Source organism: Suricata suricatta, chromosome 10, assembly GCF_006229205.1.
Source record: "Suricata suricatta isolate VVHF042 chromosome 10, meerkat_22Aug2017_6uvM2_HiC, whole genome shotgun sequence".
NCBI lineage: Eukaryota > Metazoa > Chordata > Mammalia > Carnivora > Herpestidae > Suricata > Suricata suricatta.
The window spans coordinates 101083879-101109039 of NC_043709.1; the positions used below are offsets into that span (position 1 = coordinate 101083879).

Consider the following 25161-nt stretch of genomic DNA (forward strand, 5'->3'; position numbering starts at 1 on the left):
CAAGAAACCTATGTAGTTCTAAGAATTGCTCTGTGTCCTATCTGTGCAATATTTTGATGGACTAGCAGCCTCCGGAGCACACTTTGAAAATTGCTGGACGAGAGGCTCACCGAGCATGGGGTGAGGCCCTGCCCCACAGGCCTAGGGCAGTGCTATGGGTGCATTGTGAAGACCCATGTAGATCCTACAGCCAAGAAAACCTTGTGAGGACACAGCCCTGCAAAGGAGGAGCCTTTCTAGACCATTCTGAAAGTGTGACCAAGCTAGCCGAGGCTGAGGACTTTAAAGCCTGAATAAGAGTTTGCTCCTGAACATCAGCTCTCTGACTGGAAGGAAAACAGTGCTGAGGAGCAGAGGGAAGAAGGGAGCAGGGACAGGGCCGAGTGGTGGAAGGCTGCTCAGAGGCTGCTGGGGCTGCACTGAAGCCTCAGGCGTCAGCCCCCTCACCTGTCAGCCCCCTCACCTGTCCATCAGGCCAACTCTGCAGAGCTACTTGGTCGCTCAGCTAACGGGGATGGCTTTGCCCCTTGTGGAAGACCTGCTGTGTCACCAGCCAGGCCTCTGAGAAGGTGGTGCCGGTGCCAGCAGAACTGTGCCTCAGCACGGCCCCTTGGCCTTTGATCCCTCCTTCCCCCTGGCTCTCCTGGCCTGGGAGGACTCAAGTGAGAGAAATGCGGCCTGGCCAGTGCCTCTGGCTCCTCAGGAGGGGGAGGAGTGAGAAGGAGGGGCTGGTGTGGCCTCTGGCTCCAGGCAGCCCCACTTACCCCTGAGACTGCTGGGTGGCCTGGGCCCCGGGCGAGGGCCATTTTACTGTGGAAGGCTGTGGCGGAGATGGCCTGGGCGGGCGACATGGGAGCCATGCTCTGCAGGGCCTTGTCCTTAGCTGCCTGGTCCTGGGGAGACATTGGAAGGGAGGGCCTCAGCAGTGGTCACTAGGGCAGGAGTGGGCAAGGTGGGGTCTGGGCTTGTGCTCAGGGAAGCTGTCCCACCGCCAGTGGCCAGAGCCTGAACAAGGCCCTGGGGGACCAGACTCATGCCCCTGCAGTGCAATTAACTCTGTGACTGAGCGCTGGTCACTTGGCTTCTCTGACCAGTTTCCTCACCTGTCAAAGGGGCAAAATCCTTGTCCAGCCTGTTTTATTAGAGTTTAAAGGGCCTTTTGAAGATCATCTGCCAGGCGGTGTCTCCATGGGGATACTCTGAGAACAGAAGCTTTTTAGTCCTTGCTCGCCTCCACACCACTGGCAACTGGCACGGTAGCTGGCTCACAGTAGATGATACATAAATATGTCAGAGCCTCCTCGAATGGACAGGAGGGGTCATTTTCGGTCACACGGACTGTCTGGAGGCATGGGGCAGTCTCCTGTGGCCCCACCTGTCTCAGGCCTGCCCCAGGGGTCTCCCCTTGCACTGTAGACACAAGAGGCACCCCCAGCCTTTTACATCAGATATAAATACATGCTGTTTGCCCTCCATGGGTCCAAAGACCCCAAAAATGGGTTCGCACCCTGCACAGGCTCTGAACAAATAAGCACTCAGGGAGGCATACGTGAGGAACAAATAGGCACGTAATGACACTGGTGATGATAATAGTAACAGTAATTTTTATATATGTGTTGTGTAAACCAGCAGTTCCCATCCTGAGTGCCCTAATCCCACAGGTCTTCAAAAGTGATGAGACCGTATTTCAGTATTTCTGTACTCAGATTTCTGTATTTCAAAAAGCCTAATGGGAACTGTGTTTTTGTCCAAAATAAGACCACATTTATAGACCAGAATGGCAAGTATTATTCAGCGTGTGTAGCTTAATTGAGGCCAAAAGATTGGATTATGTCAACTCAGGAGCTCAGATTAGAAATTCTATCTTTACGATGAATATTTTTAAATGGGGAAAATAAGTGAGCTGTTGTTTGGTAATGAAGTTGGCAGACCCAGATCTGTCCTGAGTCACAACCAAGTGAGAAGGGACGGAGGTCCCCGCAGCCTGTGGACGCCGCTCCATGATGGTTTTTCGCTCAGTCCCCACCGTAGCCCTGTGAGGCGGGCAGCACCTTGGTGGCCCCCCAGCGTCTCAGCACTTCATGACTGTGGAGTCGGGATTCCAGAGGCCCCTCCACTCAGCCTTTCTAGAACCACCTGCACTCACTCAGCACGAGACGACCCACAGGTAGACTCTGAACAGCACTCCTGTGAGGCTCACATGACCAGTAGGATCCCCATTTTAAGATGAAGAAGCTGATGTTCAGAGAACTTATGTGACTAGGGTGCTCACAGTGGTGATGGCTGGCCTGACAGTTTGACTCCAATTGGCGTATCAATTCACCCCTGGGCCTCTGAAGGCCTGGAGTTGGGGGGGGGGGGCGGAAAACGGGGCAGGGGGAGCCCCAAGGAGGGTGGACATTGACATTTGCCAGCGGCCAGCACACACCACAGAATGCACAGGAGACCCTTTTAAGTAGATGGGTCATCCCCAAACTACTGTCCTTTTGGGGTCAAACCTGCGCCTTGCTCTCAGGGGCTCCCTGATAACCAAAGCGGGAGCAAATCAGCATAAGGTGGCCTCTTCCAAAGGTTGCTTGCACTGTTCAGGAAGAAGAAGCCAAACACGCCGAGCCCAGCTGGCCTGGGCCTCTCCCTCCAGAAGGACATGCGTGATGCAGCAGACCATACCCTCCCAAAGCCTGCAGACCTCTGTGGTTAACAACTACATCATGAAGCCAGAGAGCTCCATCCGCTCAGTGTCAGCCACTTACATCCCTTCCCGGATAGCTGATCTAAACAAATGACTGAGACTCAGGAAACCACGTCCTCACCAGGGTGGGACAGGAATCAGGGGGAGGTAGGAAGGACATTATAGGGAGGTGACATCAAAGACCAGGCTATAAGGCCAGGGAGTCACTGAATTTTGGGGCTGGGGAGGACTTGAGACACGTCAACTTGCTTAACTCTGCCATTTTACATTTTAAACCAAATGGAGCTTGAGGAAGGTCAGTGACTCATCCAAGCTCACATGGCACAAGGGCATAGCCTGCTAGACCAAATCCCAAATCCTGGAGGATTTCTACTTAATAGAAACCTGTCCACCAGGGAGTCGAATTATGTTGGGTTCCAGACCCCTTTGAGAATATGACAAAATCCTCAAGCCAATCTCCCTAAGAAAACGCATACATATAAAGATTTGCTTATTATCTAAGGGGCTCATGGCTCCCCTTGAGGTCTGTCCAGTGGTTTATGAAGGCTCTCCCTGGCCTCCAAGTTACGGCATGTGGACAAAGGTAGGTGCAATTCCTTGAAGCAAATGTGGCCATACACATAATCCCCAAAGGAATTAAAAGTTTCCCTCGATGGCTGTAAACAGAACATTGTAAAGTCTTTTCTCCATTCTGGCCTCCTGCCAGGGTCCCAGAGTCAGAGGCAGACCAGAGAGGGAAAGTGGGGAGGGAGCAAGTTGGACTCCAGGACCCAAGGGTCTCTGAGGATACATGTGCTGGCTTGAGAGGGAGGGAGTGACAGCTGAGGCCCAGCCAGCTGTCCCAGAGACAAAGGAGCGAGGGGCTGGGCTGCAGCTGTGGGGGCAGGGGACAGCTGGGCTGAGTGGGCAGTGGGGTGTGGCTTCCTGGGAGTTCCCACCACTCGTTTGGAGCCTCGAATGCCAGGATCACAGACAAATGGAGCCACACAGGACCTTCAAGCTCATCTAATCCAGTTGTTAATTGGATTCTGAGCTACTTTGGAGTTCAAGAGCCACGGAGCATCAGAGGCAAATGGGAGCAGGGGGGTCTCTGGCCTATTCCTTACCAACCTAGCTTTGACTGGAATAGCCCCTTTGATGACATATTGGGGTGATATTTTGTTTGGGAGGAAAAGGGGGGCTGGCTGCTTTAAAAAAGTGTTAACTGCTGATCTCAGCCTGATTTCCTCAAATGTCAGCTCTTGCTGCCAAGTAGCTGGGCAAACTCTGCTATGAACACGTCTGTGGTGGGAGCTCATTCCCTCCTGGCATTCACCAGAAGGGTCCTCTGGCTCCAGCAATCAGGAGGCCTGAGTCCTGTGGGGACTCCCAAAGAGAGTCCTGTCGGCAGTCACCTGCTGGGGCACAGCCCTGTAAGGTGGGGCTGATCTGGGGAGGGGAGAGAACTGCCCATCTCAGAGGGCAGAGTGCAGGAAGGAATTCCACCAGCTCCCGCAGTAACTTCCACCCCCCTCCCCACTGCCCACAGCAGTGCCTCCCAAGCCTGACCACCCTGTAGGCTCGGAGGATGGTACTAAGGGGCCTGTGGCTCAAGGATGTCCTCAAGGAATGCAGTATGGAGGGCAATCCTGCTGTGATCTGGGAAGTACTCTGCCTGGGGCGGAGGGCAGGGCTGCTGTAGAGCCTGGTGGTCACTCATATGCATGCACACGCACGCACACGCGCACACACACACACACACACGCATGCACACAAAGCTCCCAGGTCAAGTGTCAGTCCCTGTATAGACAGGAGCACGGTGATAAGCTGAATCCCACAGGACAAGTGTGCTGGCTCTGCACACAAACAGCCAGCCCCTGAACCCAAGGGAAGACTTTTCCTGCTGGAAAAAGAGCCCCAACTCCTAGAGAGGTGGCCCTGCCCATAACCTAGGTCCTCCCTCCCACTCTGCTGCTTGCCTTACCTTTAGCTTGGCCTGGATCTCGCGGGCTTTGCGGCGAGCCAGCACCTGGATGTGGCTGGAGACCTGCAGCAGGAAGAGAAGGCTCCTGTCCCTACCTCCCAGAGGCCTGGGAGCCCATTCTGGCTCCCTGACCCTCAGCCCACTCCACCCCCATCCTCAATCCACATCTGGAGAATGAATGAATGAAAGGGCCAGTCAACGATGGGCCTTCAGTCCTGGCATATCCAGCTAACCCAGAGTTTGGCAATAAATACAAGTGTAGTGCCACCACTTTGTTCTCTTTTTCTGGGGTCCTGGAAATGGGAGGGGGCTGCTGACTCCCCCATAATGTGAGGGACTTCCTCCCAGTTGATGGCAGCAGGACCCACAGGGAAACTGAACTGTCTGTGGCACACCAAAAAGACACAATCTCTCTGAACCAGCCCCACCGGGAACCCACAGTGGGGCCTAGAGAGGCCCTAGCCCACCACAGGAGCAGGCTGGGACTGGGGCATCTGCCCCTGGCACCCACACTCATCTAGGGCCCACCTGCTTCCTGGTGCGGGTCTTCCCTGTCCGGAGCTTGATGTAGCGGGCAATCAGCTCGTTCCGACCTACAGAGACACCGACAGCCTCTCAGCAGAAGAAGGACAACAGACAGGCACAGGGGAGGACCTAGAAGATCCCTTCCTGCATCCTCTGTCCACCTTAAGTGGGTACTCAGGGTAAGGATTCTGCAGGTTCCCTCCTGCCCTCCTTGGGTCCCGCGGATCTCCCATCAGCAAGAGGAAGCTGAGGCCTTGCTGGGAGACCGGTAACCTGAGAGCAAGGAGGTGACAGGGCTGGGGACCCCCACAAACTCAGGGAGCCCTCTTAGCCCTCCTCCCATCCACTCCACAGCAGGCTGACAGCCCTGCCTCATCCTGGGGCCTTCTGCGCACTTGAGAGGCTGCAGGGAAACACTTGGCCCTTGCCCATCCCCCATGCAGCCCCTGCGGCTTCCACAACCTCCATAGGAGCAGGACCTTACAAGATGTCTTGTCTTGTCTCACTCAAGCAGCAGCGGGGACGGGGGACATAAGTTCTGAGACACAAAGCATCCCCAGAGATGAGGCCTGAGGCGCTTGACTCAAAGAAAACCCACATCTCCAGCTGCTTAGCTCTGACTAGCCAGGAGCTGGAGTTGTGAGCCAGGGGCCCACCCTGCTAGAGGCTGAAGCTGCATCTGAGGGACCCTGGAAAACTGGGAGGAGCCACCCGTGTCCTCTACTATAGTAAATGCAACTATGAAGAGAGGTTCTGTTTTCAAAGAAACTGCTGCCCAGTTGAGGAGAGACGTGCGCCCACGCTGTAACTCCAGTGCATGCCACGGACAGGGAACACACAGTGTGTTCAGAGCACAAGGGGTCAGTTCAGGCTGGGTGGTCAGGTGAGCCTTCAGCTGGACCTTACCGCTGGGTAGGATTAAACCATGAAGAAGGGCATGGGGCTGGGGAGAGGGAGGACAAGGGGATTTCAGCAGGAGCTACACCTCCCTGGTCCAGCTCTGGGGCTGCCGACAGGCTGCCCTGTCCTGCTGGCCCTTGCTGAGCCTGGAGGGCTGTGGCTGTGAGTAAGGAGGCTCCTGGTGCAGGGGTGGCGGTGCGGTGATGAGTAGGCTGTCTGCCACCCTGCTGTAAGCAGAGAGCACCGTCAAGGCCAGGCTGGCCCCCCAGCTGACCTTTCCCCACTGCCAACACTGGACTAAGAGGCCATACTGAAGAGGTCTTGTCTGCCAGAATGACTAGCTGGCCTGGGAGCACTGGACTGTCTGTGTCAGGGAAAGAAGGGAGGGAAGATCAGACTCTGAGGATATGACCTGCGGGCTGGTCTGCGGGCTGGTCTGCACCTAAAACAGGGATCCAGCAGGACGTCTCTTCTCAAAGCTCTCCAGGGAGGGGTATCCCAAAGACTCTTTTAAACGAATGTCCCAATAAAGTACAACAGTCCTGCCCCGTGTCTAACTTGAGACACTCATGTTGCAGCAATGAAACACCTTTATCCCTCGCCAGAGAGTGCAAGTCATCATTAGTGGGGACTATACGCAGGTCACAGAACTGGGAGTTGGGGAGCCCAGTGGCTCCACAAATGAGCTATGGGACCCGCCCAATGGGACTTCATTCCTCCATGGACCTTCACCCAGACTTCTCTTCTTAAGACAGGCCCTTTTAAGGTATTTCTGCAAGATTATTCCAACCAAATTTTTATAGACTTAGGAAACAGACCTTAACTTTGGCTCGGTGAGAGCACTTGGTGGCACTCTGAGAGTGCTCGTTTCCTTTCCTGTAAAATGAACAGGCCTGGGTGAGTAGTGTAGTTTAGAGACCAGCCTGGGAGCAAGGAGAAGAGCAAGGGGAGAGAGAAGGTTCCTGAGAGCGAGGAGGTTGACTGCAGTGCAGGAGGACATGCTCTTGAGAAGGGCAAGTTGGAGAGTTCTGGGGCTGGTGGTGGGAAAGGCAGGGGACACTCATCTAAATGGCATCAGAGACCATCACATCCCCGCGCTGTTCCTCTAGCCCACACCTTCTGTGCAGGGGGCAGCTTATCAGTTCTGTCTGTCTTTTCAGTTAGACAGATTCTCAACACCTCAGGGGCACCTGGGTGACTCAGTAGGTTGAGTGTCCTACTTTGGCACAGGTCATGATCTCACGGTTAGTGAGTTTAAGCCCCACATCAGGCTCTGTGCTGACAGCTCAGAGTATGCAGCCTGCTTTGGATTCTGTGTCTCCCTCGCTCCTTGCCCCTCCCCCGCTCTGTGTGTGTCTCTCTCTCTTCAAAAATAAAAACATTTAAAAATTAAAAAAAAAAAAGATTCTCAACCCCTCAAAGCAAGGGACCACACCCCCATTTGGGTCTGCACCCCCAAAACCTAGCTCTGTTTGTCAAATGAATGAGTCTATCAGCAAATCTTGACAGGCGACACTGGAAGAACATGGGTTTCAACTGCACAAGTCCACTTACACATGGATTATTCTCAATAAATACAGTGTAGTCCCACAGATGTATTTCTCTTCCTTAGGATTTTCTTAGTAACATTTCCCTTTCTCTCGCTTACTTTATTGTAAGGCTATTGCGCATAACACATGTAACATACAAAATATGTGTTAATCAACTGTTTATGTTATTGTTAAGTCTCTGGTCAATAGGAGGCTGTTAGTAATTAAGTTCTGGGGGAGTCAAGCTACATGTGGATTTTCCACTGTGTCTGAGGGGAGGGTGGCATCGCCAACCTCCACACTGTCCAAAGGTCAATTGTATATCAGGAATCTAGACACTTCGTACCACCTCACCCTCCATGGTCCAAACTCCCAACCTCTCTAGCCTCAACTCTTACAACAGCCTTCTACCCGGATCCCCTGCTCTCAGCCTATTCTCAACACAGCAGCCACAGCAACCCTGTGGCTCAAACACCCTCCAGTGGCTTCCCATCTCCCTCAGATTATAAGTGTCCAAGCCCCTACAGTGGCCCAGAGAACCCCAAAGGATCTGCTCATTCCATCCCCAGCTCAGCTCCTGCCTGACCTTCTATCACCTGTCAGGGGGTCTCCTGGCTGTTCCTAAGACATGCCTGGCCCATGCCCACCTGAGGGTCTTTGTGCACCCTGTTCTCAGCCCAGCCACATGTGGCCCACCCCCTCACCCTGACACCCTTGATGCTTTCTTTGCTCAGATGCCACTGTCTTAGAGACCACTTCCCTGAACACTCTGCTGAAAACTGAGGTCAGCCCCCACCCACCCAGGCCTCCAAAGCCCCTTCTCACATGTGATCTGCCATGTGATCTGCCCACTTACTCAGAGCACTGCCTACCCCCTCCCTACTCCCAGCAGAAGGAAAGCTCCTGAGAACAGGGATTCACAACCAACACCTAGAACACTGCCTGTAGTTTTCTGTAGCAGGTTCCCAATAAACATTTGTTAAATGAATAAAGGATATTGTTAAATAATGATAAGATAATGGCCAAATGTCCCAAAGGCACTTTAGCCTTCTATAGGTAAGGTACAAATTAAATAAAAGCAAATATCTTTTACTTCTGATTAGTCCAACATAATTTTTATTTTTATTTTATTTTTTTGTGGTTTTTATTTATTTTTGAGAAGCAGAGACAGTGCGAACAGGGGAAGGTCAGAGAGAGAGGGAGGCACAGAATCTGAAGCAGGCTCCAGGCTCTGAGCTAACTGTCAGCACAGAGCCCGATGTGGGGCTCGAACCCACGAAATGTGAGATCATGACCTGAGCTGAAGCCGGACGCTCAACCAACTGAGCCACCCAGGCGCCGCCCCCAACATAATTTTTAAAGTGCTCCTGTTCTCATTTGAGTCTCTCCATGCAGAAGCAAATCCAGATTTTATTTTTTTTTAATTTTTAATGTTTTTAAATTGATTTCTGAGAGACAGAGAGGGGCAGTACAAGCAGGGGACGGCCAGAGAGAGAGAGGGAGACAAAGAATCCGAAGCAGGCTCCAGGCTCTGAGCTAGCCGTCAGCACAGAGCCCGACGTGGGGCTCGAACCCACAAACTGTGAGATCATGACCTGAGCCGAAGCCGGATGCTTAACCAACCGAGCCACCCAGGTGCCCCGCAAATCCAGATTTTAGATGCTAAAGTATCTAAAAACTGGAAGGCTCTTGTTGAGAAAAAGAATTTAAAATATAAACACAAAATTAGGTTAAGATGGTATGTTTACTCTCTTGATGGTGAAAACTGCTTTCACAGGTGTATATATATTTCTGTCAAAACTCAACCAAATTATCCACTTCAAATATGTATGTATAGTTCACTGTATGTCAATTATATGCTAACAAAACTACTTTCCAAATTTAAATTAAAAATAAAAAGTTTAGAGGTGCCTGGGTGGCTCAGTGTGTTGAATGTCGACTTTGGCTCAGGTCATGAATGATCTCACAGTTTTCATGAGTTTGAGCCCTGCGTGGGGCTCTGTGCTCATAGCTGGGAGCCTGAAGCCTGCTTCAGATTCTGTGTCTCCCTCTTTCTCTCTGCTCCTCCCCTGCTCAAGCACTCTCTCTCTCTCCAAAATGAATAAACATTAAAAAAAAGAATAATAGAAAGTTTAGGAACTTTTGGAAGGGGCACGTGCTAGTGATAGTTCTGAAGCATTATCCCCATCAACTTCCCAGTAAACCTCCCTCCTGCCTGTAGAAAGTCCAGCAATTATACCTACTACCAGAGGAGGAAACTGAAGTCAGAAAATCTCACCTGGATTGTCTACCAGCAGATCTAGGACCGGCTGTCTGGGTCTGAGCACTGGCACAGCCACCACCAGTAGCACAGTGAGCGCCTGGCACCGAGAAGGAGGTCGGTTAATGGGAACTCCCCTCTAACGCCAGGCCGGCCTGCTGGCCCCTTACGCATCGGAACAGCCTCTACAGTACATGTTAAGCAGCAGCTAGGGAGGCCCGTGCCCTCCAGCGGCCAAGACCCTTACTTACTCCAGACATCACAGATGACTCACCACCTGTGCAAGGAGCCCCAGGTCATGAAGACAGAGCCCCTCCTAGCCCCAGAGCCCCTCTGAGCCCCACAACTGTCTCTGCCCTTGGCTACAGAGTTCAGGAACCAGACAGGTCATCTTGGCTAAGCAGTGGGTGTCATGGGAGCCAAGGCCAAGGGGTCTGGGCTGGCTTGGCTGTCTGTCTTTTATCAACGTGTGCATCCTCCCTCTCTTTCTCTGGAACAGCATCCTTCTTAGATGAGTGGTCAGCTCATCTAAGACCATTATTCCACCCAGCCTTGTTCTGCTTATCAGAGGGGATGCCAGGAGTTGAGAGCTCCCCCTGGGTAGGAGCGAAGTGCTGGGTTACTGTGGGTGAGCTGAGCCAAGAGGGGCCAAACAGCTTCCTTCCTGTCGCTGGGGTGCTTTGGAGGTCACCCTGGCCACTCTGCCTCCAGACCAGCGGGCATCTAATCCAGGCTTTACACATACATGGGGAGCTTCTGCTGCTTCTCTCACTCGTGTGACAGAGCTATGGTCCTGAACATTTCACTTATTAAGCACTTATATGAGCTAGTATCTGTGCATACAGTACTGGGAGTTTTACCTGTATGCTCCTTGTCACTCCTCACGACAACTCCATGAAGCTGCTACTACTGTCACGTTCAACAGATAGGGAAATCGAGGTACAGAGAGGTTTGGAAAGCTGTTCAGTGTCACAGGCCAATAGGTGGTTAAGACCAAAATCCGTGCAATCTGATTCTAGAGCCTGTCTCTTTAGTATTGCACAGAATTACTTCTATTTAACGTGGGATTGAGGGCCGTCTCCCTCAGCAGGGTTGGGCCTGGTGATCCCAGAGGTCCAGTGTAGCCCAAGGAAGAAGACTCTGTGGCCCAAACAAGGGAAGCGACTTACTAAAAGTCACACAGTTTGTTAGTGTCAGGTGCCATGAGAATGTACGTTTCTCAGGCGTCATGACTATGATACAATGGCTGCCCTCCCTTTGCCACGCTGCGAGCTTTCTCTGCAAGACACCACCGTGCTCCTCCCTCTGGATCCATCCCCTGATTCTCTGGGTCCCTGCATGAAGTAGGTCACTGATGATACCTGACCCCTCACCTGACCCAGGTGCTGGAGGAAGAGCCAACTATGTGAACCCCAAAGCCTACCCTCTTATGGACAGTGGTGCCCACAGCTGATAGAAACCAACGTGCTCTGGATGATGTAGACTTCGGGAAGCCACAGAGTCAAAGGCAGAAGCAGAGAGGAATAGGGAGGGAGCGTGTGCTCAGAGGCAGAGCCCTGAAACCAAAGCCAGGGCCAGCAAAGAGCAAGAGCCAAAGAAACTAGTACAAAATCCAGATGAGTTGGTGGGAGAGAAAGAGACCTGCATGCATCCCTGTCCCAGTCTTGCCACTTGCTGCTCAAACCGGGCCTTTCTTCTCCCCTCCAGTTCAGAGACCACATGCTGGGGCACCAGGAGGCCAGCCTGGACCTCGGTGGGGGCAGCTGGGCATTAGTGTGGCAGGTGGCCTTGGCCAACCCCAGAGAGGGCCTGGGTGGGGCTGGAAAGACACCCTCACCACACTGTGGCCCATCTGTCAGAGGACATGTGTCCAATGGCCCCCACCTCACATCCACAGCCCTACCCCACCATGCGTGAGGACAGCCGATGGGCAACGGTCAGCCTTGGCCTAACTACAGGCTGAAGGCAGGGCATTCTCGATGCGGGGTCCACATGGTCACCAGCACTTCTTCCTAACCCCACATGCAGTGCCACACACACCTGCCAGCCCCCCCAGGCTTTTCCTTACCACACACGACCACCGAAATCCTTATCCCATTTACACAACCCTGTCTGGAATGAGTCGTTTCTGCATCTCATTTGCTCCATATTGTCTCCCCTCTTCAAACCAGCCTCTGCCTGGGTCATAGGTATAGTAAACGGCACAAAGGAAGTAAAGCACCTACCACCTAGCAGATCAGTAAGGTCAGCTCTTATTGTTCAGGTTGTTAACAAGGCCCAGTTATACTGAATGCTACTAGTATTCAAAATTAGACAGAACTGAGAACCTCAGGGCCGAGCCTCCCACCCAAGAGGAGACCGATCTGCACGTGTAGCATTTTGGTTCACCAGAGACCTCTCATGGGAGGGAGCCCTTCTTGTGAGCTCTCCATTTCACCCTGGCAGCTTGGGACTGGGGGGGAGGAGGCCAACCTTCCTCCACAACCAGCCCGAACCCTGATGGCCTGGGGGCCTCTCTGTCCAGGGATCAGCTGAAGCTATAAACACCTGCAGCTGGAGGGGGAGGCTATTTGTGGAGAAGAAACTTCTGCCTGAAGCCTGGAAGCCTGAGAAGGCAGTGATTGGGCCTGACATCGGAGCTATTACCACCGTTGTCCCTGGAGGGCTCTGAGGCTTCTGGTGAAATTCTACCCGGCCTTCAAGGCCGCTGCCCCAAGAAGCCTTCCCTGATCCCTACTCAAGTGGGTGTGCCCACTCCTACCTCCAAGTCCGGGTGCACAGGGGTCTGTGGCTTTCTCTAAAGTCACTGGAGCATCTGCCTTCCTCCCACACTAACAGTCCAGCTCCTTGAGGGCCAAGGACACATCCCACTCGGCTCTGCACCCACTGCTGTTCACTGGGGACCTCCAGGTGCTCTCATCCCTGTGGTAACACTAACAGGGGATGTCTTCTTCCAAAGAGCACATGAAAAGGTGCTCAGTATCATGACTCATTAGAGAAATGCAAATGAGAACAAGATGCCACATCCAACCCTTGAGGATGACCATTAAAAAAGAAAAAAACACTGAAAATAACAAGTGTTGGCAAAGACGTGAAGAAATTGGAATCCCTGTGTACCATTGGCACAACATTAAGTGGTGCAGCCACTGGAGGATAGTTTGGCGCTTCCTCAAGAAGTTACACACGATCACCACATGACCCAGCAATTCCATCTCTAGGTCTACACCCAAAAGAACTGCAAGCAGGGACTCAGCTACCTGTGCACCCATGGTCACAGCAGCACTGCTCACAACAGCCAAAAGGTGGAAACAACTGAGTGTCCATCGAGAGGTAAATGGATAAATAAGATGTGAATCTGTGCAATGGAGTGTCACTCAGCTATAAAAAATAATGGAGCTATGACACAGGCTACACCATGGGTGAACCCTGAAGACACGGTGCTCAGTGAAATAAGCCAGTCACAACAGGACAAATATTGTATGATTGGTTGTACCTCCATGAGGTACTAAGAACAGGCAAATTTGTACAGAGAGACAACAGAACAGAGGTTCCCTGAGGCTGGGAGAGAGGTGAATAGACAGGGAGTTAGTGTTTACTGGCTACAGTGTCAGTTTGGGATGTACGAGAAGGTTCCAGAGACAGATGGTAGGGATGGCAGCAACAATGTGAATGCATTTAATGCCACTGAACTGTACCTTAAAAATAGTCACAATGGCAAATTTTATGTGATGTATATCTTCCCACAATAAAATTAATAAATGAATGTAACCAAAACCAAACAAAAAGATGGCATTATTTTCATCGCTCCTCAGATGTACAAATGAGGAACTGAGGCTGAGAAAGGTTAGGCCACCAGCCCAAGGCCACACCAGTGCAAGTTTGAACTGAGGGTCACATCATCAGGCCTCCAGAAGCATGAAGTCACCACTGCAAGCCAGAGCGGGGGACATGGAAGGAGCCAGAAACCACAGAGTAACAAAACAAAGGGCAGTGGAGGATCCAAGGAACATGGCAGCAGCAGGGGCAGGGCTCAGATGAGGCCACTGACCTCTGTCCCATCACCCTAGTGACCAGCGCCTTGACCTGGGCCCAATCCCTACTCTGCTTCTCCTTAGCTGTGTGACTCATCCAAAACAGGGTCTCTTTACTTCTGACAGTAGTCATCACAGCACCTGCCCAGATCGCCCACCAACACCTCTGGGTGGGTGCTCACTCTCTTCTCCCTTACCTCAGCACTTCCCTCCTCTACCCTGCTCAAGCTACACTTCCTTCCAGAAACTTCTACGATAACCCAGCCCTCTGAGCAACACTATATACAACATAAGTGCCATGAGATTACTTTCTAAAGCTGTTTCTCCTGCCCCTCCACTGTCTCATGCAGTTGTGGAGAACACAGGCTGCAGCTCCGCTCAGGCCTGGCTCAGGGCAGTGGGAGCTTGTTCAAGAAGAGCTGCCAGACTGGTAACGAGAACTAGAAGCCTGGGCCACAGGGCACCCAGTGAGACAAGAGAGAAAGCAAGGAGAGGAGAAGCAGAAAGGGGGAAGAGAGGCCAGGAGAGCTCGGAGCCTGAAGAGCACGGTGGGCAGGAAGGAATGGATGTATAGGGAAGACCCAGCCAGCCAGCCCTCTCGCAAGCAGGACAGAGAAAGTGAGACAGCAGGGGCCACGGCAGAGCTGTGAGGGGGGAAAGACAGAGTGTGCGGGCAGATGGGGGTGATAAGTTGCCCCATGCTCGTCTCCCCACCACCTGCCCCCGGGGCCAGAGGCCAGGCTGGCCAAAGGAAGTCAGAGTGACCAGCACAGCAGTGCCAGGGAGAGGGTCACACAGTGACAGGGCAAAAATGAAGGCGGTCCAGAGCAGGAGACAGCTAGTGGCCCTGGAAGCCTTTCTGCAAGTGTGGGAGGCTCGGCTGGGAAAGCACAAGCGCTAATCTCGCCTGCAGCTCTGCGTGCTACCTGCATGTCTGCCTGGCCCTCCTCAGTGTCCCGCTCAGCTGTACTGGGGCCAGAGCTGGGAGCAGGCCTAACCCCTGTCGCCAGAGGCCCCAGCTCCAGACTCCTCCCCGGGGCACCCCGGAATCACTCTGCTCGTCCTTAGCTCCCACCCTGTGCCCCCACTGGGCTGGCCCACCCAGAAAATCACCGCTGGCCTCTGAATGTGGGAAGCAGGGTGTGGACAGAGCGGGGGCTCTCAGGGGCTCAGGCACTGGGGGATGGCAAGGGTGGGTCCCCAGGAGAAGATGAGAAGATGGAAGAGAGCAGCCAGAGTGAGGTGAGGTCTGAGTCAGCTTGGCAGCCTGTCCCTCTTCCTCCACCTCCCGGGTCCCATCCCACACACGGGGCTGAGCTCAGAGCTATATATACCTCCCAGCTGGACAGCAGCCCCTGCTGAGGGCCCCTGCACTAACTCCCTGCGAGGTCCTGCCCTGGCTCAGCCCCCATGCCTGGTAAGAGGAGATGGGGATAAGCCAGCGTCTGGACCCCAGCAGGATCTGTAGTCAGGGAGGACAGGTGCTGTGGGGGCCGGGTGAGTCATCAGACACTGTGTGGCAACATCCAGTGCCCCTGCCCAGAGCCTGACCCACCTGGAGCCCGGGCCAAGCCGGGAGGAGGGGGTGCAGGGAGGGAGAACAGGCGGGGCAGGCTTCACAGAGCACACAAAGGCCATTCTGGGTGATGCAGGAGCACTTCGCTTGGAGGCAGGGAAACTGGTTCTACCTCTGGCTCTCCCACCTACTACCTAAGAGACTCTGAGAGAAAACTCTTGGCTTCTCTGAGCTTCTATCTCTGCATCTGCAACCAGAGGTTAGAATTCCTCCCGGCTTTCCCTTGAAAAGATTGAAGTGATAAAGGATGTCAGAGACCACTGAGAGCCCCTATCTTCCTCGACATGATTAACCTCCCTCCCTGGCCCCTGAGCCCCTCCCCTACTGCTTCCCTCCCAGATCCTCCCCTGTGTGATTCCCCTCCCTGTCTCTCTACACAGGAGGAGAACCGCAAACAGGCCATGAACACGGCCAGGGTGGTTTGCCAAACACCGTTTTCATACTGCTTCCCTGCCACTCATCAGCTCCCCTCCAGCCAAACAGAATTCCAACCGAAACCTGCCAGAGGCCCACAGGCTTGCACTCCCCAAACTGGCTCAGTCACAATCGTCTGCTGACTGACAATAAAGTCTCTTCACCCAATTCCTTTATGTGTGAAGTGGGGAGAGAAACACCTACCCATAACCACTAAATAAAACTAAGCAATCCCCCAGACGTCCACACTGTAGTCTGTCCATACGGAGGAAAGTTATCCAGTCTCGAAAAGGAAGTTCTGACACAGGCTGCAATGTGGAGGAGCCTTGAGGACATCACGCCCAGGGAACTAAGCCAGTCACAAAGGGGCAGACAACACTGCATGATTCCACTTCTCTGAGGTGCCCAGAGCAGTAGCATCCGTAGAGACAGGCAGCAGAATGCTGCTTGTCAGGGCCTGGGGGGAGGAGGGGATGGGCGGTAGCGTTCAGTGGGTACGGAGCCTGAAAAAGATGAAGTTCTGGAGACGGATGGGGCTGGTGGCTGCACCACGATGTGAATACACTGAACTGTACACTTACAAATGATTAAAGGGTAAATTTTGTGTTACATCTATACTTTACCATACACACTTTTAGTCCACCCCTTCTTGCTCTCGCACCTCAGCACCTGATCACTACCCATCCCATTCTCCACCAAAGTAGTAGAAAGAGCCTAAAATACCAGTTCTCCATTCCTCTCCAGCTCTATGGGATGAACCTAGTAAAGCACTCGATCCTACATCTAGCACCCAACGGGTGCTCCCTAGACATCTGCCATCTTCTTCACAAAGCTTCCAAAGGGGCCAAAACTAAGAAACAACCACCAGAGCAGGAAATGGTTAGAGCAGGGGTGGTAGGGGGAGGGCGACATAGGGCATGGACACCAACAAAAGTAAAAGACTCTGTAGGGGCCCAGCAAAGCCACAGCAGTGAGGCTAGTGAGGAGAGATGAGCAGTTAGAACTTGTAACTGGGGCCTAAGGACGAGATCCAGGGTCCACCTTGCCAGGACCTTGCTTTCCCAACAAGTAAAAGAAAGGGAGGAATCACTGTGGCCTTGCAGGAAAGGCTACAGGTAAAGAGTGAGTACCAGGTGCTGTAAGAGCCCTACACCCCCCACAGGACACGTGTTCAGTCCCAGTTGCTGAGTTGAACAGTGCCCCCCCCGCCCCGCCGAATTCTTGTCCACCCAGAACCTCAGAATATGACCTAATTTGTAAACAGGAAACTGGATTAGGTGTGACTAGTATCCTTATAAAAGGTCAGGACACACAGGGAAGATGGCTGTGAAACAAAAGAGTCACAGACTGGAGCGATGCAGCTACAGGCCAAGGAAGGCCACAGATTGTGAGACCCAGAAGCTACAGATCCTGCCTCAGAACCTCCAAAAGGAACCAACTCTACAGACACCATGACTTCAGACTTCTGGACCCCTGAACTGTGAAAGAATAAATCTTTGCCTTGTTAAGCCTCCAGTCTGTGGTCATTTCTCACAGCAGCCCACTGGGATGAATGCAGCCAGCCCCCACAAACCCCTTACACAGCACCCTTTACTGTGTTGGGGGTGAGGGGCGCCAGCGCTGGATAGGGCAGAGGGAACCTGAATGGAGACCTCTGGGAGTGGGTGCCTGGCCTGGAGCCATTTTGTTGGGAGCCAGGCAGGGCCCTGTTATCAAGGGTGCCAGCCAGTTACAGAAATCCTCCCATCTCCTGCCCAAGACCAGTGTTTCAAGCTGAGGGTCCCGGGAGACTTTCCACTGGGAATGGAAGCCTGACCTGGGCCTCCCAACAGCTCCTTAGTTTTTGATTTTGTTTTACTTTCCCATGTAACCTCTCTTCCATCCAAAGGTCAGCATAGCCCCAGGCAGACTGCTTGGTCCTTCCCACATGGCCACTGGACAAAAAGTATCTCTGTATGTTCTGCATCCTCAGCCACTCACAGAGATCAAGCGTTTCCAGATCACTCTGAACTCTACCAGACATTTCCCGGGGGAAAGGTCTACAGCACTCTGCTTGACTCTCTCCTGGAACACTCCACATCTGCCTTGTTGCACAGATATGTGTGTGCTCACCCCGCTACCCCCACCATATTGTGAGCAGGGGCCAGGTCTTCCCTGCTTAGGCCTGGCACACAAAGCCTCATGACTGAGTGAGTGCATGAATGAACCTTCCTAACCTCCCCTCACAGTCAAGGTGGGGAGCTGGAAGCTGATGAGGCATCTGCCTGGGGAGCAGCTTACGGGATTTTCCCAGTCTGCTCTGGGGGGAGGGGAGGTGTTCTTCCCCTTTCCCAAGTCTTCTACTACCACAGCCTCTCTCCCACTCAAGGGCTTCTCCTCACACACCCTCCCATGCCTAGAGAATCCAGGTCAGTGGAAGCAGTGTCCACCTGATAAATGCCCAGTGGTCATTCCCCCTTCCATTACTTGAAGAACCCCAAGGTTGCTGTGCCTGGCCCCTTGCCTGGGCCCTGTTTCCAGAGATGGACCATGAGGGCAAGGGCCTGCCACTCCATCCCAACAGGCTCCTTACCATACATCTTGCCCTCGTCCGAGAGGATGATCTTGCGGCGGCCACAGGGTGGGTAAATGGCCAGGGCCTCCTGGAAGCTCTGCTCGATGTCCGGACTCCACACACCCTCCGCGTCATTGTCAATGGGCTTGTCCAAGGCCTGGCTGCCCCCAGAGACTGTGCTCCCCTCAGGGGAGTTAGGAGGGCTCCACTCGTTGGAGGTAATGGTGCCGGCCTTGCCCTCCAAGGCTCTGCTTGGAGGAGCGCCCGTTGGACCTGTTGGGGCAGAAACCTCAGCTTTGGTGGAAGAACTGTGTCGCTGTGGCACAGGATACCCCGGGAAGTGCTGAGCCCCGCGATCAGTTACCCTTCTTTGCTTGGCCACCCACAGCACAGGGGTTCAGAGGGAAAAGGCCAGGAACCCAGGGAAAAAGGAGTAAACTGAAAGATCTGGGAGCATCAGGAGGCCTGGAACCCGGGGCAGGTCGTGTCCCCTCTGCAGAGCCCAGCTTCCCACCCTGTCAAGTGAGCACAAACATCAGAGGCACTTTCCGATCACAGCTCTGAGAACCCAGACAGGACTGAGAAGCCTACAGGGGACAAGGATAGAGGACCAACAGATGTTCTGCCATCCAGTCAACCGGGGACCAAAAGGATGCAAATTATTGTACACCAGTAGAAAAAATGTAAAATAGTAACCACTATGGAAAACAGTATGGAGGTTCCTCAAAGAATCAAACATAAAACTACCATATGATCCAGAAATTCCACTTTGGGATATACATCTAAAAAAACTGAAAGCAGGGTCCTGAAGAGATATCTGTACCCCCGTGTTCACAGCAGCATTATTCACAAACAATAACCAAGAGGTGGGAGCAGCCCAAATACCCATGGACAGATGAATAGACAAACCAAATGTGGTATATACATAAAATGGTATATTAATCAGTCTGAAAAAGGACGAAAAGTCTGTCACATGCTACAGTGTGGATGGGCCTTGTGGACATTAGGCTGAGTGAAAAAAGCCGGCCATAAAATGACACATGCTTTAGGTTTTCACATATATGAGGTATCTAAAGTAGTCAAGGGGAGCCTGGGTGGCTCAGTCAGCTAAGCATCCAGCTCTTGATTTCGGCTCAGCTCATAATTTTGTGGTTCATGGGACTGAGCCCAGCATCAGGCTCTACGCTGACAGCACGGAGCCTGCTTGGATTCTCTCCTCCCCCACCTCTCTCTGCCCCTCCCTGGCTGGCAGATACATGCTCTCTCTCAAAATAAAAAGGATAAACTTAAAAAATAATTTCAAAATGAAAGAACTCTAAAGGAATAAGTAAATGAGCTGTAACTACAGTAACCCTGGGAGTCAGAAGAAGGTAGCTGACGTTAGTAATGAGGCCACTGGTAATGACCATTCAGATGACAGCTTAGACCTGACAGATACAGGGAGGTTGGAACTCAGAACTATACCTCAATCCTCAGCGAAAAGACAGAATACTGACAAAATATGACAAGGAAGATAGTCTGCCTAAGTCCTAGGTAAAAAAAAAAAAAAAAATGTCTTTCCTAATTATTTGTAACCAAAGGCCTGCCCTGCCCTTGGATGGATTTGAGATTTGAATTTTACATTACTCAGGAATTCCTAGCCAATTCATTAATAATACATAGTGGTCCATGGCTATGAAAAAATCTCTGAAAGGACAGTCTTAACCCAGAGAATTCCCAAAGATAAACCCTTACTAAAGAGGTTCTCAAAATGCAAAATTACAACAAAGAAAAAGGACATCCACCATGATCAAGATTCAATAGGATTAGAGCCCAAGAACTAGAAATAACTGAACTATCAGATAATAAGTATTATGTAATGGTATTTCAAATAATTATTGACTTAAACAAGGAATTGAAAACATGAGAAAGAATTAGACACAATCAGAAAACACAAAGTAGACTAGAAAAAGAACCAAATAGGACACTGAGAAAAAGTATTTTAGTCACTGAGGTTAAAACTCATGTTTAACTGAGATTAGCGGCACATGAGATGCATCTAGAGAAAAAACAGATAACCTGGAAAACAGATCTGAAGATATTACTGAGAAATGTATTTTTGTCGTGATGATGACAAGCAAGGCGAACAAAATAAGGCACTTCAACATACCTGCAATTATCATTCCAGAAAGAGAGAACACAGAAAATGAAGTAGAACAACATCTGAAAAGATAATGGCAAGGAAAATTTTCAGAAAAAATGAAATACATGAATCTTCCAATTAAGGAACCATACTGAGTCCTAACCAGGACAAATTCAAATAAAATAAACACATATTATAAGGACACTGCAGAATACCAAAAACAAAGAATAGATCTTAAAAGCATCCAGAGTGAAAAAAGACACATCACCTACAGAGGAAGGACTATGACGTTACTGTACATGAAGACAGTGGGCTTCTCAACTGTGCACAGGAGGACCCAAGGAAATGTCTCCAAACTGTTGAGAGAAAAACAACTGTTACCCCAGAATTAAAAACCCAACCAAAATATCATTCGAGTGAACATTTTTTAAAAAAGCATTTTTAGACAAAGATGGAGAGAATTTACTACCAACAGACCCTCCCTAAAAAAAGAAAAAAAAAAACAAGAAAAAACAGTAAAGGAGGTATTTTTTTAAAGGGAGCTTCTAGGAAAAGACAACACGACACACATGGAAGAGAGGTGAGCAAAGTAATAGTTAAAAATAAAAATGAATCTAAACAATACAAACTATATAAAAACAGTAACAACAATAATGGTGACTAAGTTTGGTCATGGAGTACACACACGTGCATTTATGCACACACAAGAAAAACCATGTTTCTGAACCATAAAATTCAGAAGATGCATTTGCTAAAACTCCAGAGCCAGTCACAATAAAAAAATACCTAGTAAATTCTATAAACAAAGATACTTCCTTGAATGTGACAAATAGCCCCGTCCAAAAACCCACTGTGATGTTGTGGTTTATAATAAGAAATGTGTACCTGGTCTTTGTCCCAGTTTCTAGCACAGAGCTCCTAAAACCCTTGGAATTTCCTAAGAGACGAGAACGAGAGCAATAAAGGTGTCATCTTCTGTGAATGTGGTGACTTTTGGAATGCATTTAAGGATGAGGGCTGGTGGTCAGGAAAACTGACCATGTATTAGAGGGTTGGAACCTTCAGTCCCACACCACCACCCCTTCTGCAAAGTCCAGGGAAGGGAGCGGGACTAGAGGTTACATTAATTGCCAATGGCCAGTAAATTAATCAATTGTGTCTATGTAAAGAAGCCTCCATAAAAACCCAAAAGGAGGGGCTTCAGAGAGCTTCTGAGTTGGTGAAGACGTGGAGATTTGGAGAGTGGCACATACTTGCAGAGGTTATGGAAGTTCTATGCCCTCCCCCTGACCTTGCCCTATGTAACTGTTCCACTGGACTGTTCCTGAGTTATATATTTTTTTGTAATAAACCAGTAATCTAGTAAGTAAAGTGTTTCTCTGAATTCTACGAGCCACTCCAGCAAATCAATCGCACCCGAGGGGTTGTTGGAATTTCCAGTGTAGAGCCAGTGATAACCTGGGCTTGCCACTCATACCTGGGGTTGAGGGGCAGTCCTGTGGGATAAGCCACACCTCCAGGTAGACAGTGTCAGAACTGAATTGTAGGACACCCAACTGGTGCTGGAGGCTTGTTGGTGAGGATGTTCTCACCCCTTTACCCTGCTCCTCCCACACGTTGGGACTGGTGACCACAACTTTAACCTGCACAACACTTACTGATTTTTTTTTAACTATTTTAATGTTTTTTATTTATTTTTGAGAGACAGACAGAGATAGCACGATCAGGGTAGGATCAGAGAGAGAGGGAGATATAGAATCTGAAACAGGCTCCAGGCCCTGAGCTAGCTGTCAGCACAGAGCCTGACATGGGGCTCGAACCCACGAACCCTGAGATCATGACCTGAGCCAAAGCTGGACGCTTAACTGACTGAGCCACCCAGGTGCCCCACAACACTTACTCATTAAACACTAGAAGCATTACCTGAAAGTCAGAAGTAAAATATTGATAGCACTTTCAACATTTACACTCACTATTTATACTAGAGTCCTAACCAATGCAGTAGGACAAGAAAAAGAGATCTAAATATTGGGAAAAAAATAAGTAAACTGTCATTATGATAAGGAATTACAACAGAAGACTGAAGGGATTTGACAAACTATCATTACATTCTTTGATATCAGAAGTAAGGTGTCATACCTTACTAATTTCTAAAAATATTCCATTTATAAACCAAAGTCATAATTTACCATATCTAACAATAGGTGAGACAAAGAAAATCATAATGGTTTTGAAAGACATAAAATAAATAAATGGAGAGGAAAATTGTGTTACTGGATGGGAAAATAAAGATGTTGAATCTCTACCCAAAATATCATAATTTCAATGAAATTACCATTTAAAATTCTATAAGGTCTTCTATAAAACTTAGCAAACTGATTCTCAAAATAGACAAAGAACAAAGACCATTCTCAAGATGTCTTAACTCACTGTTTCACCTTCCTTTCTTCTCTTTGGCCTCATATTCTGCCAGACCCATTCCCTACACATTTTCCTCAGGGCTCTGACCTGACCTCTCTTTTCAAAACTCCATACTTACCCCCTGGGGGAACCCCACCCACAGTATCACTCCCACTGTATATTTCTGATTCCCCAATCTATACGTCCTTCCTGCGTTTAGGCATATATGGCAACCACTTACCAGGCAGCTCTAATCAGACTTCTCCAAAGCTCCTCAAATTCAACATGTCCTAAACCAAATTTCCAGCTTGCCAGTGAATCCTGGTCCTCCTCTTCCTCTGTGTCTCTCAGAAAAGAGCACCACCATCCAGCCAGAGGCCAGAAATCTAAAAGTGTATTCTGACTTTTCCCTCTTACCTCAATAAATAAGTAACAACCACATGCTATCTATCTCCTAAAAGTCTTCTTGAAGCCACTTCTCTATCTGAGCCCTAATCCAAGCTTCCCCTACAGCTCACCTGGATGACTGTGCCAACCCCGTGTAGACTCCATAATCTGTCACTGCAGCCACAGTGATTCTCCTACAATGCAAATTTGATCGTGTGATTCCTCTACTTAAAATCTTTCAATGGCTTTCCCATGATCTTATATAAAATTATATGTTCCACAATAGGATTTTATAAGCCCCTTCATCAGCTGATCCCTGCTCTCCTGCCATATCTTCCATGCATCTGCACTGTCCTCTATACTACTCCCTTCTTTGCACCTGCTCCCAATCCCCACACTCAATTCACATGGGAAGCTCTTTGTCCATACCTGTAAGGGCTGGCTGCCTGCAGCTTTCCTCCCCATCCCTCGCTCACCTAACTCCTACAACTCTTTAAGGCCCAGCGAAAATGTCATTTCCTCTGGGAGGATGACCCGGACCTCAAGTCTGGATTAGGCACCCTCCTCTGAGCTCCAACAGGTCCCCATGTTTTACATATCTGACCCCTCTGGCTCCCACGAATGATGGGCCTCCACCGTACCTCAGACTCCACGAGGGTGGGGACGGTTGTCTTTCTCTAAGTCCTCAGCACGTCGCACAATGCTGGGGTACAAAAGAATGAACACATGAGTGGATATATGCTAAGTGTTTTTGTGAAGTAATGATTTCTCTGTGGGGAGAATGTATTCTGTGTCAGGAAGCCAAAAAAATATCAGTAAATGTCTGAACTCTAGCACACCAGAGGGAGAGCTTGGGTGCTATGTTAACCCCTTTCGGATTTATTTTGGAGGGTTTGTAAAATGAAAGTGTGATGTGATCACTGGGTATCAAAAGACTGGTTTTGGTTCCAGTGTTATAAGCAACTATGTGAAAATAGTCAAATTCATCCATTTCTTAGACTGGGATCTAAGATCCTGTGTGTCCTACAGTGTCTGTGGCTCACATTTGCTGCCCAGGCCCTCTACTTCTTCTGGGACCTCTCCTACCATTTCACCTGTGGCTTTGCTCAAAGAAGGCTGGAGAACTGATCTACCATGGAGAGATATCCCATATGCTGGTCAACAAGATCAGATGTTAACTAGCACAGGGCCTGACACAGAGTCAGTCCTCAGTAGGAGCTATATTGTCACCATCATTATCTAAGCTACAAATAATGCCTTATGTGCAAGGTCTAAATTTAGTCCTAAATGGACCTAACAGACACCTATACCTTAAGCTAATATTGATTAATGTTAATTAATAAATAATATTAATACTTGTCTTATATGGTCTAGCTTCAGCCTAGATTCTCTTCTAGGACCTGGCACTAGACACAGATGGATACCCCACGGCAGGCAGAGAGTGCTCCGAAGGCCAGAAAGGACAGAAGGAAAGGAGGGAGGCCTAACTTTCCTGAAACCACGTGGACCCTTCTGAAGACTAGAGGCTGGGGTCTCTGGGCCCTTCCTTCTCTGAAGCTGAGCTAGACCAGCCAGGTGAAGTCAGCACGTTCAGTTGGGCCCAAGGCAGCCCAGTGGAACACCAGACCTGGGGAAAACCAGACGCTGCCCCACAAGTGAGGTTTCTGAGGACCTGCGCTTTGTGTTCCCAAGACTGGGTCCATCCCAGAGGAAGCCGGGCAGGGGGTCACCCAAGGCCCCAAGCCATCAGATTTGTTACTGAAAGGATTGGTTACTGAAACCGAGTTGCTCCCAGCCCTGTGTGGTCC

General features: G+C 50.4%; 1 protein-coding gene across 3 annotated transcripts in view; it reads right to left on the minus strand.

The window, feature by feature from the left end:
- TEAD4 (TEA domain transcription factor 4) overlaps window positions 1-25161 on the minus strand; it is a 62124-nt gene that overhangs the window by 17648 nt on the left and 19315 nt on the right. The window contains exons 1-5 of one of the 3 annotated variants that reach the window (XM_029955185.1): window positions 20594-20629; window positions 18463-18717; window positions 5184-5248; window positions 4656-4718; window positions 765-893 (exon numbers count right to left, since the gene is read on the minus strand). In XM_029955185.1, the coding sequence (XP_029811045.1) occupies window positions 765-893; window positions 4656-4718; window positions 5184-5248; window positions 18463-18717; window positions 20594-20606 (525 nt within the window). In that variant the 5' untranslated portion in view covers window positions 20607-20629. Of the gene's footprint in view, window positions 1-764; window positions 894-4655; window positions 4719-5183; window positions 5249-18462; window positions 18718-20593; window positions 20630-25161 lie in introns of those variants that run through there. The other 2 variants (XM_029955184.1, XM_029955186.1) reach the window with 2 other exon arrangements.